Source organism: Brienomyrus brachyistius, chromosome 9 (genome assembly GCF_023856365.1).
Source record: "Brienomyrus brachyistius isolate T26 chromosome 9, BBRACH_0.4, whole genome shotgun sequence".
Classification (NCBI taxonomy): Eukaryota; Metazoa; Chordata; class Actinopteri; order Osteoglossiformes; family Mormyridae; genus Brienomyrus; species Brienomyrus brachyistius.
The window spans coordinates 22,930,836-22,945,120 of record NC_064541.1 but is presented as its reverse complement, the minus strand read 5'-3'; the positions used below and the strand labels follow the sequence as shown (position 1 = coordinate 22,945,120).

The 14,285-nt window shown below is 41.2% G+C and overlaps 1 protein-coding gene across 3 annotated transcripts in view; it reads right to left on the bottom strand.

The window, feature by feature from the left end:
• st14 (ST14 transmembrane serine protease matriptase) overlaps positions 1 to 5,769 on the bottom strand; it is a 44,747-nt gene extending 38,978 nt beyond the window's left edge. For all 3 annotated transcript variants that reach the window (XR_007399552.1, XM_049024576.1, XM_049024578.1), the window contains exon 1: positions 5,454 to 5,769. Coding sequence is in view for 2 of the 3 variants with exons in the window: in XM_049024576.1 (XP_048880533.1) it covers positions 5,454 to 5,480 (27 nt within the window). In the remaining variant the exon portion in view is untranslated. The remainder of the gene's footprint in view (positions 1 to 5,453) is intronic.
• Between the last annotated feature and the right edge of the window lie 8,516 nt (positions 5,770 to 14,285).

Sequence of the window (14,285 nt, the reverse complement as noted above, 5' to 3'; positions counted from 1 at the left end):
GCCTTGCTGGAATGCATTTTAAAATGATACACAGATTTCCTGTTTTGTATAGCATGCCAAAATGACTTTGAAATGGGTACAGAACAGGTCAGGTTTTACTTAAGTGAAAAAGTAGGTGAAAAATAATATTTTCTGTGATTTTAGCATTTACAATTTGAGTTCATCTAACATTTATGATTTCTGAATAAGCAATACATTAACAAAAAAGAAATTTCCTTTTGTTCTTCCAGGTCTTGAAGAAGATTTTTGACCACATTTTTAGATGATTTATTTCATTATGAAAAGCATGAAAAGGTCACAGTAGCCTTGTGGGGAGTATGAGTTGAGATTAGAGTTTAAAGCATATTGACCTTGAGTTTTTTGTTCCCTATGTAGAGATGAAACTTCACGAACAGAGCAGCAGGTCATCTAAGTCAGTGTTTCCCAACCGGGACCTCGGGGACCCCCAGACAGTCCTGGTTTTTGCCTACTAGGAGCTGGGAGGGAGCAAAAAGGTGGACTTGTCTGGGAGTCCCCGAGGGTCAGGGTGGGACACAATGATTCCCAGGCATTAGCCACCAGAACATGGTGAGAAAATTACAGCCCATTTTCTCCTTTTAACCTGCCAAAGGTGGAAGCATTTCTCAAACAAGAGAAGATTATCTCAGCTGCTAGGCCAAAGGCCGCAGCAAAAGTGGTTTGAATGAGATCCAGCAGAAACTGACTGGTATATGAGAGAGAGTAGGCATCTTTGCATGCAAAGTGAATTTGGCCTTTTGTGGTTCACACAAACATGTACTCCTTTCTCACCAGTACACCTAACCAAGCAATGGGACAGTGGAAGAGAAGGCCATCTCCTCCATTCTCTGCTTCCTTCAGCTTCTCAAGCAGCAGAAGCCTTCAGCTAGATGGAACAAGTAATTTCACCAGCTCCCCTGCAAACTCCGCTTCCATGGCAGAGCTGCTCCAAAGCAGAGACATGACCTTATAATTTACAGACCAGTTGATTTTCACAGGTTTGGCCTGTGTTACTGGATCTCTGATGAAGTGACTTGTTCTTCACATCTAGTTCTCTTCTTTTGAGAGGTCCAATTAAATCACTGACTGACTAAATATATTCGGAATGTATTTTTGTCAAATGCAACTCCCACAGCTCACAGAGCAAGACAACGAAAAACGCACTTGTTTTCACTGCCTGCCACAATGAAATTACACTCGCCCCAGGTTGAGCATCAGGGTGCTGTGCATATACAATTCATCGATTCAAACTACAATTCAACTAGTCAGCAAAGTTTCCAGTTTTGTTAGGATGCCCAACTATGAAGTGCAGTCTAGAAGAGTCCCCTGACATGGTGAGCGCTTGTTGAAGGCCAGTTTATTCAGAGTATTTATTTTGGTACCATGAAAGCCACATGGCACCTGCAGGTTGGCTGTCCCCAAGAAGCTGACCGCCATTGGCTGATGGCCATTTTGCTTAGATCTGCACAAGCCCCTTTAGATGGACCTTTGCCCAATTCTCCGTAGTGAGCTTGGGTCAGGAATTTCTGTGTGAATTAGATCTGCAGTCTGTAACAAAATGTACTCTCTTATCACAGACCTGCCACTGCAGCATACATTTAGGCCTCCTGTTGCAGAACAGGACAGCTGCTCTTCCAACCCTTGAATCACCGTTGCACCTTCTGCTGCATAGAGGGGTGGAAACCGGTAAGCCATGTTTGAAAAAAGTCTCAATTTTCTCCCTTTGGCATGGGGACCTTTCTCTCAACCAGTTGCTTCAGAGGCAAGGCCGTACTGCACACAGTACATCGACAGTGTTAAGTCAAGTCAAGTAGGTTTTATTGTCATTTCAACCATACACACAGTATATAGAGAAATGAGATCACGTTCCTCTAGGACTATGGTGCAACACAGAGCAGGACAAAGACAGAGCAACATCATAAGTGCAGACAGGACAGCATTACAGTACAGATTGACAAGACAAGACAACATACAGTGCCAATTAACGGTGGTATCAGTCTGGATACAGTATTTAAGTTACTGTATGGTAGCAGCGAAGGTTATATGTGCAAAAATGCTGTGCAAAAATGCCCAAGACAGGTCACTTTCCATGCTGTACTAAGTTTAAAGGCAGCTGGGGATGCAGAAGGTTCTCTTCTGTTAGATCTCTGGTGCATTTTATAACACCTGCCTAACACACTGTCATTTTTTCTTCACTGACGTATACTGATGTCCACTGAGAATCAGCTATTCAGTCAATGCAACTACATGCTGAAATGCACAGAATAATATGCATGTTTTTATAATAATATGCTGCATAGGGAGCAGCATATGGCTCAGTGGGCTAAGCCTTTGTGCCTGTAATCAGAAGGTCATAGGTTCAAACCCAGCCTCAGCCTGTGGGTCCTTGAGCAAGGCCCTTAACCCCCAGCTTCCTGGGCGCCACTACAGGTGGCAGCCCTTCGCAGACAACTTCCTCTATGGAAAAAAAAAGGAAGTTGTGGGAGGCGTAAAGACAATTTCCCTACGGGGACAATAAAAGTATCGATTATTATTATGTTCCATTTCAGACATGAATGCCTATTTGGCAGGAAGGCAAAAAAAAAAACTACAGCCTTTTGAACTATACATCGTAAGCTGATCTCAGGTTTTGTTCTGCCCATTTCCTGCAAAGAACAGGTCTAGGAATGACATGCTCACCTATCACAGCATATGACTCCTGTATTACAGCAGTCTCTACGAAACCTATTTAAAATCACACCGGATTGCCTAAAGGAAATCACCGTGTGACATGATCTCAACAGGATGCATAGAAGGTTTGCTCAATAACTAAAGCATTGTTAATTATTTTCCCCAGGTTTCATTCCTTGCACAATCATTCAGTACAAATATAAGATGGAGGTATTCCAGATTAGTCTAGGAAAATTACTGGTTTCTTAAATATGGAAGGGCAAAGCAAAAATGGTGAATTTCTTTAGTTTTCTGCATCTATCCGCATGGAAGTCATAAGACAGCCCTACTACCTCCAGAGTAGAGAAAGGGTTCATTCCTCCACATCCAGTCTACACAACTGATGTTTACAAATTGAAATATGGACCAAATGCAGAGTAGTAACCCCAAGACCCTTTGTAAATCAGAGCTAAAAATTCACCATGAGCTAGCTAGCCACAGGCCAAACAGCTACAACGAGGTCAGAATAGGTGTTGATGAGAGCCCAATATTCCACAGGTGGTCAGTCCCAATATACAAACCTTCTTCCAGTTGTCACTGAATAACTGATGAAACAGCAATATGAGTATGCACCTTCCCTGGGACGTGGAGGTTTGATGGTCCTAGAAGCCTTGCTTTGGCCTACCAGTAACATACTTTGGGCTCTAGCCCCCAGTGTAGAAAACCTGTGTTTGCACCTACTCAGGGGTGATATCACTTTTGATCGGACACCCAATGCTACTTATGTGTGCCTCCAATATTTGTTCAATGTCAACATATAGATTGAGGCAAGCACTGGTGTCAACCCAAGACAGTATTGCAGTGGTTGTTAGTTCAACCTATACAACAGATTATAAAAAGAGGAAGTTTGGAGGTGGAAATAAATGACATTCAGGGAACACTTCAGAAATACATTATATAATTATCAAAAGGTATAGATTTGATTTCAACAATAGTAAGGACCAAATCAGCCCCAAATACCTAAACACACACCGTAGAGTTGAGTTATGCAGCCATACATCCATTTTCCAAAAAATAACCTACTGGGTCATCCGGAGCCTATCCTGGAAGCAAAGGACACGAGGTAGGGAACAACCGAGGATAGGGGGCCAGCCCATTGCAGGGCACACTCACACACCATTCACACACTCCTACAGGCAATTTTAGCAAGTTCCATTAGCATGTCTTTGGACTGTGGAAGGGGAACTGGAGTATCTGAAAGAAACCCCATGACAACATGGGGAGAACATGCAAACTCCGCACACATGTGACCCAGGCAGAGACTCGAACCTGGGTCCCAGAGGTGTAAGGCAACAGATCTAACCACTGCACCACCATGCCACCCCACCTGCTAACCCATTCAGGATTATGCTGATTGTGAATACCATTGTGGGTAGTACCACACACCTGTGTTTTTTTTAAATATTACTTTTCATGAAGACTCTACATTTGTAGTCTAGCATGTACACAACCTAAATACAAAATCTGGTTAATTTTAAACCAGAAAAGGATGCAATGTGTGTACCTGAAAGATTATCTGCTTTTAGCATTTAACCAAAAAATAAAAAACAGATATGACAACCAAACTTTCAGTGTTCAGCATTGTTCAGTTTAGCTTCTGTTTAGATCTTACTGAGCCCCACATTGATTAGTATATCAGTTTTGTTTCAGACAAATTAATATTTCAAACTACAAAAACAATATAAAACCGATAATCCCAAAATAATCACATCACATCTACTCATTTCCCATACCGTTTATGCAGTAAAGCGCACTGAGGATCCTGGAAAGCAATCCCAGGAAGCAAAAGACTAAATGCCAACGCATCACAGAGGTCACACACCATATCAATTTATATAACATTTCATCTAAAATGTTTATTTCAAAGGGAACATTAGGTGGACACACAACCAAGCTCCACACACATATAGAGTAAGGGAATCAAACCCAAAACCCTTCAGTTTTGGGGCCACTACATTGTCCTAATTATAGCATATAAAGGTAATCAAAATAATGGGTATTACATTACATTTTTCACTATGTCCGGTAAGATGAATATTACCGAAGAAATCATGAGATGTAGGATCAACAGAAAATGGGTCATTATTTCTGGAAATGTTTTAACATACTTCATAAAGAATTTTTATAGTTCTACCCTGCAAGTTTCATGTGTGAACCCAATAGTTTGAACAGAAATATAGGTCTATTAAAACATCTACAACTGTTTAGGTGTCATCAAAGTACAGACACTCCTCCATTTGCGAACGAGATACGTTCCGAACGGCCGTTCGTAAGTTGTTATTCAACATCATTTTAAGGGTATACACAATTACAAAGAACAAGGATGCTGCAAGTACACACGCTGCGCTGCTGCACGGAGGGAGTAGCGGTCAGAAATCTCCCGGAATTGGCGCACAGAAAAAAAAAAAAAGATTTTGTAGCGGACAGGAAACGGGAGCCCAAGGAACACAATTTAGACTTACAGTCAGTCCTCTTCGTTGGTATGTCTGGAAGTTCGTAAGTTGAAAGTTCGTAAGTAGAGGAGCGTCTCTACATTACTTTTAACAGGCGAAATCAGACGTCGGTACAATCTGGGCGTTAGTTACAGCTCCACCTTAACCAATACTCTGAAGAAACTCCGATGGGTTTCCAGATGTAGTTTGCTTGCGTGCTTGTTTTAACAGACATTTACATCAGTAGCGAAGAAAAGTAAATTGGGAAGCAACTAATAAACCTGATACACATTTTAAAATAAAGTAAACACGTACCTTATTTTGAAATGCAACCGAGCTCATCCCCTTGCTATGGCTAATACTTCCAGGCAGAATCCAAAAGTGCCTAACACTTTATTAACAAAAAAGTAACCAAACAGACCAGCTATAGACCTGTGTGATTCAGGTGTCTAACCCTGCAGTTATAAAAAATCACTTTAAGGTCGATGATAGATAAAACAGACACGCAAAAACGAGATAACGTATTTTCTATCCTTCCTTCTAATTTAAGCTAGATGGTGCAGGTAAATTTAGGACAAGTCGTTCCTTCTCTTAACTAAAACACCCTCCGCCCTTTTCGATCCCACTGTGACGCAACTGTACCTGTCGCGTGACAGGGGTGCACAGTGAGTGAGTGCAGCTTTTGTTCCTTTTATAACAGTACCTGCGCTCCTTGTTTGTTTGCTTGTTTGTTTGATTGGTTGGGCTTAGCTTGTAAATTGAGATACGTGTAATAAAACTGGATCATTTTTTTGCATATCAGTCTAAATCTTTACAACTAAAAGAGCAAATGTTTCACTTAATGTGTCACCTTTATATTATTATAGCTACACAAGCTATTCATACACGAGTATCAGCCCGTTAACGTGTTCTTGTTTGTAGATGAGATATCAGAAACTATGAATGCCAGTTATTGCTCATTTGCCTCGGGCTTCAGTGACAATAGTTATGGAATTTGGTAGCATGTCATAAGGAATTGTTTTGAAGGTGATGCCAGTTTTATGAAAGGCGTTTTTTTTTTTTAAATGGGTGGAAACGATCGGTGGATACAATAAGCGTGCCTGTCAGCGTGCCCCAAAACCCATGAGCAAAATGAAATCAGCCCAGAAGCGTCCGTTTCCAACTGGAGACATGCCACGCCCTCCCTAAGCGCAAGTTAAGTGTCTTTCACCAGTGATACATTTAATACACGCCATGGACTCAATCTCCCACGAACCACGGAGCAGTACGTATTTCCCTCATCAGCGGCAGGGAGAAGGTACCGTTCAAGTCATGGACGTAAATTATCGAAACCAATAAAAATAACCGACTAACACAACCCCCCCCAAATAAACATGTCTCCCCCTAAATGTGTTGAGAACTCAACCCCGCCCCCCAATTGTCAAACCAAAGTTATGCCCTTGGTTCAAGGACTCTGCCTCCTGTATCAGATGATCTGACTCTTGGTAACCTCTCAGCACGATCATGCCATATCAACTAAAGGATTACACAGCTGTCATATTTTAAAGAAAAATAAGAAACCAGGGGAAATCCCATTTACAACTGCTCTCAGTCTCAACTTCAGAGTTCCACTCAAATTACCACTGTTCTCCCATCTCCCAGTCCTGCCTACCACTTTATCCATAGAGCTAATTTCACCAAACCAGCCTGTGTTGGGACCAGCTGACCTCCCAATTAGCTTGCTGTAATAACCCCTGTATCTCCACGGTACCTCCCTTATACCATCCCCTGACTTGCTCAGCCATTGGTTAAAAAGGAAAAATACTCCAGGCTTAATAGCATAGCTCAATTACGTTGAGGAAACCACTTATTACAGCAGGGATTAGCCTTTTGCTGAATCATTAATTCAAGAAGCAAACATCTGAGCAGTACATTATACAACATTATGGTTTCTAGAGTCATTCTTTACTATACTGATGATTTTAAAAGTGACAATGCGTCTTAACATCATTATTTACCATTCTTGAGTTTATGCATCACAATGCTTCATGCTACAGTGTGTATGTTATAATTTGTAAATTAGCTAATAACAAGAATAAGATCATAAGTCATTATCTTTCTTCCACAAACCCTGTTACCCAGAGTAACATACAAGTGAGGCAGATAGTGAACTTTTATTTTTAGAATACTAAATACTCAAGTATCGGGGTTAGTTTGACTATTATGCCTCAAAATATAATGCTAAATGTCAGGTTTCTTTTGAGATCAGTAAATGTGTGTTCATGGGTTTCTTAAAATTCCACATCCCTGAATTTCAGCAGTGCAGATGGGGGTGAGAAGGCACAGCGTGGTGTTCTCGGGTTGCTTTGGGGCATGCTTTCAGGCCTTTTTCGAACAGAGACCACTATCTAGTTGATTCAGGAAATACAGCAGAGAGAACCATCTAGTGGATTCAGGGAACACAACATGAGCATAGTATGAAAAGATATAAATATATAAACAATGTACTGTATACAACCCTGTTTCCAAAAGAGTTGGGAGGCTATGTAAGATTTAAATAAAAACAGAATGCAATGATTTACAAATTATATAAACCCATATTTAATTGAAAATAGAATAAAGACAAAATATCAAATGGTGAAACAGAAGTTTTATTGTTTTATGAGCAATATATGCTCAGTTTACATTTGCTGCCAGCAATACATTTGAAAAAACAAGGACAGGAGCATGTTTACCACCGTGTTGCATCAATCCTTCTTTTAACAACACTCTGCAAACATTTGGGAACTGAGGAGACCAGTTGCGGTAGTTTTGAAAGTAAAATGTTGTCCCATTCTTTCCTGATATAGTATTTTAACTTCTCAACAGTTTGGGGTCTCCTTTGTTGCATTTGTTTGTTTCATGATGTGCCAAAAATTTTCAGTGACAGGTCTAGACTGCAGGCAGGCCAGTCTAGCACACAGACTCTTTGACTACAGAGCCATGCTGTTGTAATACGTAGAAAACAGTTTGGCATTCCCTTGCTGAAATACAAGGCCTTCTCTGGAAAAGATTCTTTCTGGACGGCAGTATATGTTCCAAAACCTGTATTTTTGTTCAGCATTAATTACCAAATGTCCACACAATGTGATAAAACCTGTTATTTTAACATTTTGGGGACCATTTTTTGGTGCCCACCAGAGGAAACTCAATGTGTGTGTGTGAGAGAGAGAGATTAGGTTTATATTACATTGTAGGGTCCAAATGTCCCCCACAATATAATAAAAACCTGTTATCTTGACGTTGTGGGGACCACTTTTCAAGATCTGTGAATACAATAAAAAACTAAAAATCCCAGAAGTCCCATATTGACTTAGGTTAGGGCTAGGGGTGGGTATGGGTTAGGGGTGCCATGTTGGGATTAAATTTTTCCCCATAGAAATGAATGGAGAGTCCCCACAAAGATTTAATTACAGATCTGTGTTTGTGTGTGTCTACATGTGTTTGAGTATGTTTGATATTAATCGTTTAAGCATTCAAAATGTGAGTTCAGCCATCAGACAAGATACAGCCAGTTATTCACTAATATTCCTTGTTGATTTGTGAACAAAGAATTGGTATGCTCAAGTGAAAATGAGAGAGCCAAGAGTTAAAAATACTTAAAATTTTCTTCTCTTTTTTCTGTTTTGTAAAATAAATATGTCAGTGTATGATTTTGGGAAATGTGAAGATACAGTAAGAGTTTGTACCATATTCTTCTCCAGTTAGTGGTTTATGTTACACCCTTGCATATGCCGAGTTTGCTTTGTTTACTTCCTGCTTTCTGGAGCAGTCACTCCAGAATCAGGATCTTTATTGCCATTATACAAAAGTATAACTAAAATTGCATGGAGTCTCTTGCAGTGCAAAACTAATGGAATACTAAAAGCAATAAAATAATTTTCTTATGTACAAAAATAATATATAACAGAGCTTATTTGTATGTCTATTTTTACCTTAGTCACTCTCAGTTGTGGGTTACTTCTAAATAATGGTGCTGTATATAAGTGCTACCCAATCTTTTTTTCCCTAGTTCAGTCATTGTTGTGTGCTCACATCTATGATCCCAAGTACTGACTCTTAATAAAGTACCCCTGCGAGGGTTTGTTCAATTTGAATGCCGTATACTGGGTCATTCTTCCTGCTCAACGTGACACTAACCACCCAACATAAAGTGACCCAACTTGACTTAATGCTGGACCAGATTGCTAACTACTGCCCCATCAATTCATGCAACACTCTAATCACAAATTCTACAAATAGACAGCATTTCACAAGCGATTCATTTATATTTTGGGTTTCAAACTACTGGCACTCATTTTATTGACTTTGTCAACATTCATATAGATCACATCAGGCCAAGGAGGCTTATTATTTCACCAAAGGCCAGTCTGTATTTCTCTATTAATTGTTCATTACTGAAATTGTCTAAGGGGTTCATGGCCACCCACAAAAGCAACTTGGCTTCCTGGACGGCGCTGTCTTAAACGCTGTCTTCGGTCGATTTGCACAGTTTCTGCTGGTCGTGAGGGGTGATTCACCTTTCCAGTTCAAAAGATGTGACTGAACACAAACCATGTTTGATTGGTTAGCTCATTATAAAACTTACCAAGGTTATTCAGAATTTATGAATTTATGAATCAATTGGATTTTAAATGGACTTTGCCACCGAATAATATCGATGTTTATTATGATTATTGGGGGTGTTTTTTGTGGGAAATTAAAAAATATATTCCTCAATACGCACAGGATTACTCTGGAATATTTTAGCATACAATGTTGCAATTTAGATGACCAAATCAAGCAAGTTCTCTCGATTGCAAAATATGTGATGCATGTCTGTACATTATACAAATCCAAAGTTACAAGTCTGAGATTAATTGGTGCGAAAATCAACACATTTTGTGCTTGTTGGGTTCTAAGGGTTAACTAACATGAGTATTAAGCTGTTGTGATAAATATTGAGGCATTCTGATGAGTGGTCTTGACTGGTCTTGAAATAAAACCTCAAGCCTTCTACAGTATGTCTGAGGCCGAGACGAGACCGAGTCAAAATAAAGTTGATTCCGACATGAGACCAAGACTGCAACATGCGATCTCAAGACCGGTTTCGAGATCAAGACTGGTCTCGAGTGCTACAACACTAATTTACAGACTTTTTATTTAAGAAAGACAGTCATACTTTGTTCAGTAAAACACTGTTTAATAAAGAAAAAATGAAGTGAATTATCTTTTGTTTCTTTTACCCCCACTATACCAAAAATGTACCAAAACATGACTTCAAAACTGAGGTACGTACCAAACCGTGATTTTTGTGTACCGTTATACCCCTACTGTTTATTTGTGTTGCCATTTGTGAGGACTTTGCAGTAGTTTTTCTTGTGAGTGTTCCTGGATTAATAGATGTTCTTCCACCATGTTACACAAAATCACAGTTAAATTATTTATAGTGTAAGCAACACATCAAATGTGGCATTTTTAATAATTCTGATGTGCACAGACTTTTCAAGTAACAAACCATGCCCGGTGTTTGTGTGTCTAAAAAGACACACAAAAGAAAACACTGTCCAAAAAAAGACTAATTTGTTTTTGTCATCTGTTTTGACCGACCTCTGTGTCTCTGCAGCAGGATAGCATGCAAAACTTTAAAAAAAGAGTAACATAGAAAATAATGAGTTGGTAGGAGCATTTGTAAATCTACAAGCAAGATTACTAACTACTTCAGTTACCAAGGGTTTCAGGAAACACTTGCTAATTAACAATCGATCTTAAATGCAAGATAACGAACTACTTAGCGTTACAAAGTGTTACTCCAGCTCCAGAAAACTGTGGGAGTTGCTCCAAAGACGACACCAGCCAGGAGCTGGGGACGTTGTCTGGAACACCACCGGGAGCTCGGACCTCTGCAGCAGCTCAGTTGAGCCTGAGGAGGACAGGTTCGGGAAGGATATCATTGGGAACAGGCAAAGGAGTGGCAGCAGCAAGGAGAATGTACTCCGGGTCCGGAAAGATGGTGGAGGTGGAAGCAGCCATTCTCTGCTATCTTTGCCACCATCGAAAGGGATGGGCGAAAACCTTCGGGGAGTTCACCCGCACTGGAGCTGAAACCAGGCCAGGGACGGTCTTCTTTTCCTCGATAGGTGCCGCCTGTGTCCTCCACCTCCGCAATGCATGGCAGGAATAGGCAGTCTGCTGCAGGGAGCTATGGGGACTTAAGTAGGTGGGTTCTCCATACCAATAGAAGAACTGGACAGAGACTGGAGGCTGGCAGCTGGGGACAGTGAGCACACAAGGGCATAGACAACATTATGCTCTCTAGGCACACTACTATGTAGCTGGCGGTGTCCGATCATTCTGTCACAATCTGACAATGAAGGAGTCAGGAGCAGATGTGAGCACAAACAAATAATGGGTTTATTAAAGGAAATGGGAATAAGGCAAAAAAAGCACACCATATGGGGTCAAACAGAAGGCATGACTAGTGTTAGGGGACAGCACTGGAGCACATACTCGGGTGATGTCAATGACTGGGGAGCAGAGGACTGGGAGACACTAACATCTGGTATGAATTACATGAGGGTTGATACAAGAGGTAAAATAAGGGCTAGGGGTGATCAAGGGGTGATCTATAGACAAACAAGGCGTGACACCTATATAATTTTTGTTTATTTTATTTAAGCGTAAATGGTTTCAATAAGGCAAATTAAACCAGGATGATTAGAAGCCACAGTGTTACAATGGGGTGCGTTTCCTGAAAACTGCCTAATGCAAAGTAGTTCATTGTCTATCACTTTAGATCAATCGTTTGTGAGTGTTTCTCTAATCTCTTGGTAACTAAAGTAGTTTGTAATCTTGCTCGTAGATTTACGATTCCTCCGACCCACTTTTCACTTTTTCAATGACGTTCTTTATTTAAACTTTTGCCTGCTGTCTTGTTACAGAAACACAGAGATCACCCAAAACATAAAAAAACACATTGGTGCTCTTTTTTGGACAGTGTAATAATGATGTTGATTATGATATAATAATCATAAATGTTGCAACATAAACTATAATGTAGGCTATAAATTTGCACAAAAATGGCCATTTGAGGTCATAAATGGTTGTGCCACATTCAGAACTAAACTGAGAATGCCCTTGAAATTCTAATTTAGTTCATAAAATTGGTTGAAAACATGATGCAGAATTAAAAATTGAATATCAAGAAGTAGAATTAAAGTGGAGTTGATTTCTCGTAAATCCACATACATAGTGGAAGGGAAGCTGTAACAATTCAGCTTAATATTTCAGTAGGAATTACACAGCATGTTAACATAAACAGCATACATTAAATCCACCCCTTTCCCCACAATCATGAAAAATTACGTAATTTTACGCACCTGACTAAAAAGTTTCTGCAGATCACTGTTATTCAAAATGAAAGAATGCGACATTTGAAGCATCAAATATAGAACAAATAATTTAACTCTCATTTTGTTATCCAGGGTATCCCTACACACTGCTGATTACGTGGGTCAGGTGTGTTCAGTCAATCAGAAGTTGAAAGACAGCTGGGACTTGTGTGCGGGGCAGGGATAGCAGGAAAACAAGCAGGGCAGTGGGGCCAGAGGACCGACTTTGAGAACCACTGGTGTACCCTGAACTGAAGAGGAGGTTCGTGCTAGACACTGGTGCAGGTGATTTGGGCATAGGGGCTGTGTTGTCTCCAGAGACGGAGGGAGCTGAACGGATGGTGGCATATGCTAGTCGTGCTTTGACTAAAGCAGAGTGAAAATATGCTATCACGAGGAAGGAGTTATTGAGCATGGTCACCTTTATGAGGTATTTTCGACACTCTCTGATAGGACGTGAATTTGTGTTGTGCACAGATCATAACTCACTGCAGTGGTTACAGAACTTTCAGGGAGTGGAGGACCAGTTGGCTCGGTGGATGGAACAGTTGGCTTCTAATATAAATTATAACTTCCAATATATAATTGTACATAGAGCAGGTAAGCTGCATGCTAATGTGGATGCAATGTCTCAATTGCCAGTGTTTGAGAGGTATGAGGTGAAGCCCCAGGTTTGTGCCTTCCAGACTGCAACTTCAGGGGTGGGGAGTGTTGTGGAAGATATATCAGAGTTGGGGGAGGCACATCAGGAGGATGAAGTTATTAAACTTATTATTATCTTGAAGCAGAAGGGGTCAGATGGCAACTTGGAGGCAGAAGAGTACAAGGGTATGCGGTGTTACCTGACAGTTTGGGATGAGTTGAAAGTTTGGGAAGGGATGTTGGTGCGGAAAGTAGCGGGGCCACATGGGACCAATGGATGTTGGCCAACACAGATAGTAGTGCCCACAGGTATGGTAGCTTGTGTGTTGTATTGGCTGCATAATACCGTGACTGGTGTCCAGAAAGTTCAAGCTAAGGTACAGGGCCGCTTTTTCTGAACGGGGGTGGCAGGGGGATGTGCGGCGTTGGTGTCCGGAATGTATGGAGTATGCATCGCGGAAGGAGGTGGGGGCAGCGCCATGGGCACCTTTGTCCTCCACAGTGGCCACGCAACCATATGCGAGAGTAGCCTTGGATATTTCAGGACCCCTCCCGGAGATGGGGAGGGGGAATAAATATATTCTGGTGATTGCAGATTATTTCTCAAAATGGACAGATGCTTTTTCCTTGTCAAATCAAGAAGGAATTACAGTGACACGAGTACTATTAGAACAGTGGATGTGTAGGCATGGTACCCCGCACACTCTGCATTCAGATCAAGGAAGGAATTTGAGTCTCGGGTCTTAAAAGAGGGAACCTCTGTGTCTCAGGGGGTTGGAGCATGGCAGAAGGAGTAGAGGAGACGAGTAGGGGGTATTAAACAGCCTCAAGAGGCCCAGTCCCCTGCCAGTTGGTGGTTTTTGCAGCCAAGGGTTTGTTCAGGCAACGGTGGTACAATACAGCCGGAGACGACTGTGGCATTGCCTGGGACTGCAAGGGCACAGGAGCTGCGAAGGGGATCAGAGATTTCATCAGTGGGAATGGAGATGGCGACTTCAGAACAGGCAGGAGGACTCCCAAAGAAGATGGCATTACAAGAAGCCCAGGCTGGAGTTGCAGAGAGTCTGCAACCACAGCAACAGAGACCAAGGAGGGACAGAAGGTCTCCGGCTTGGAC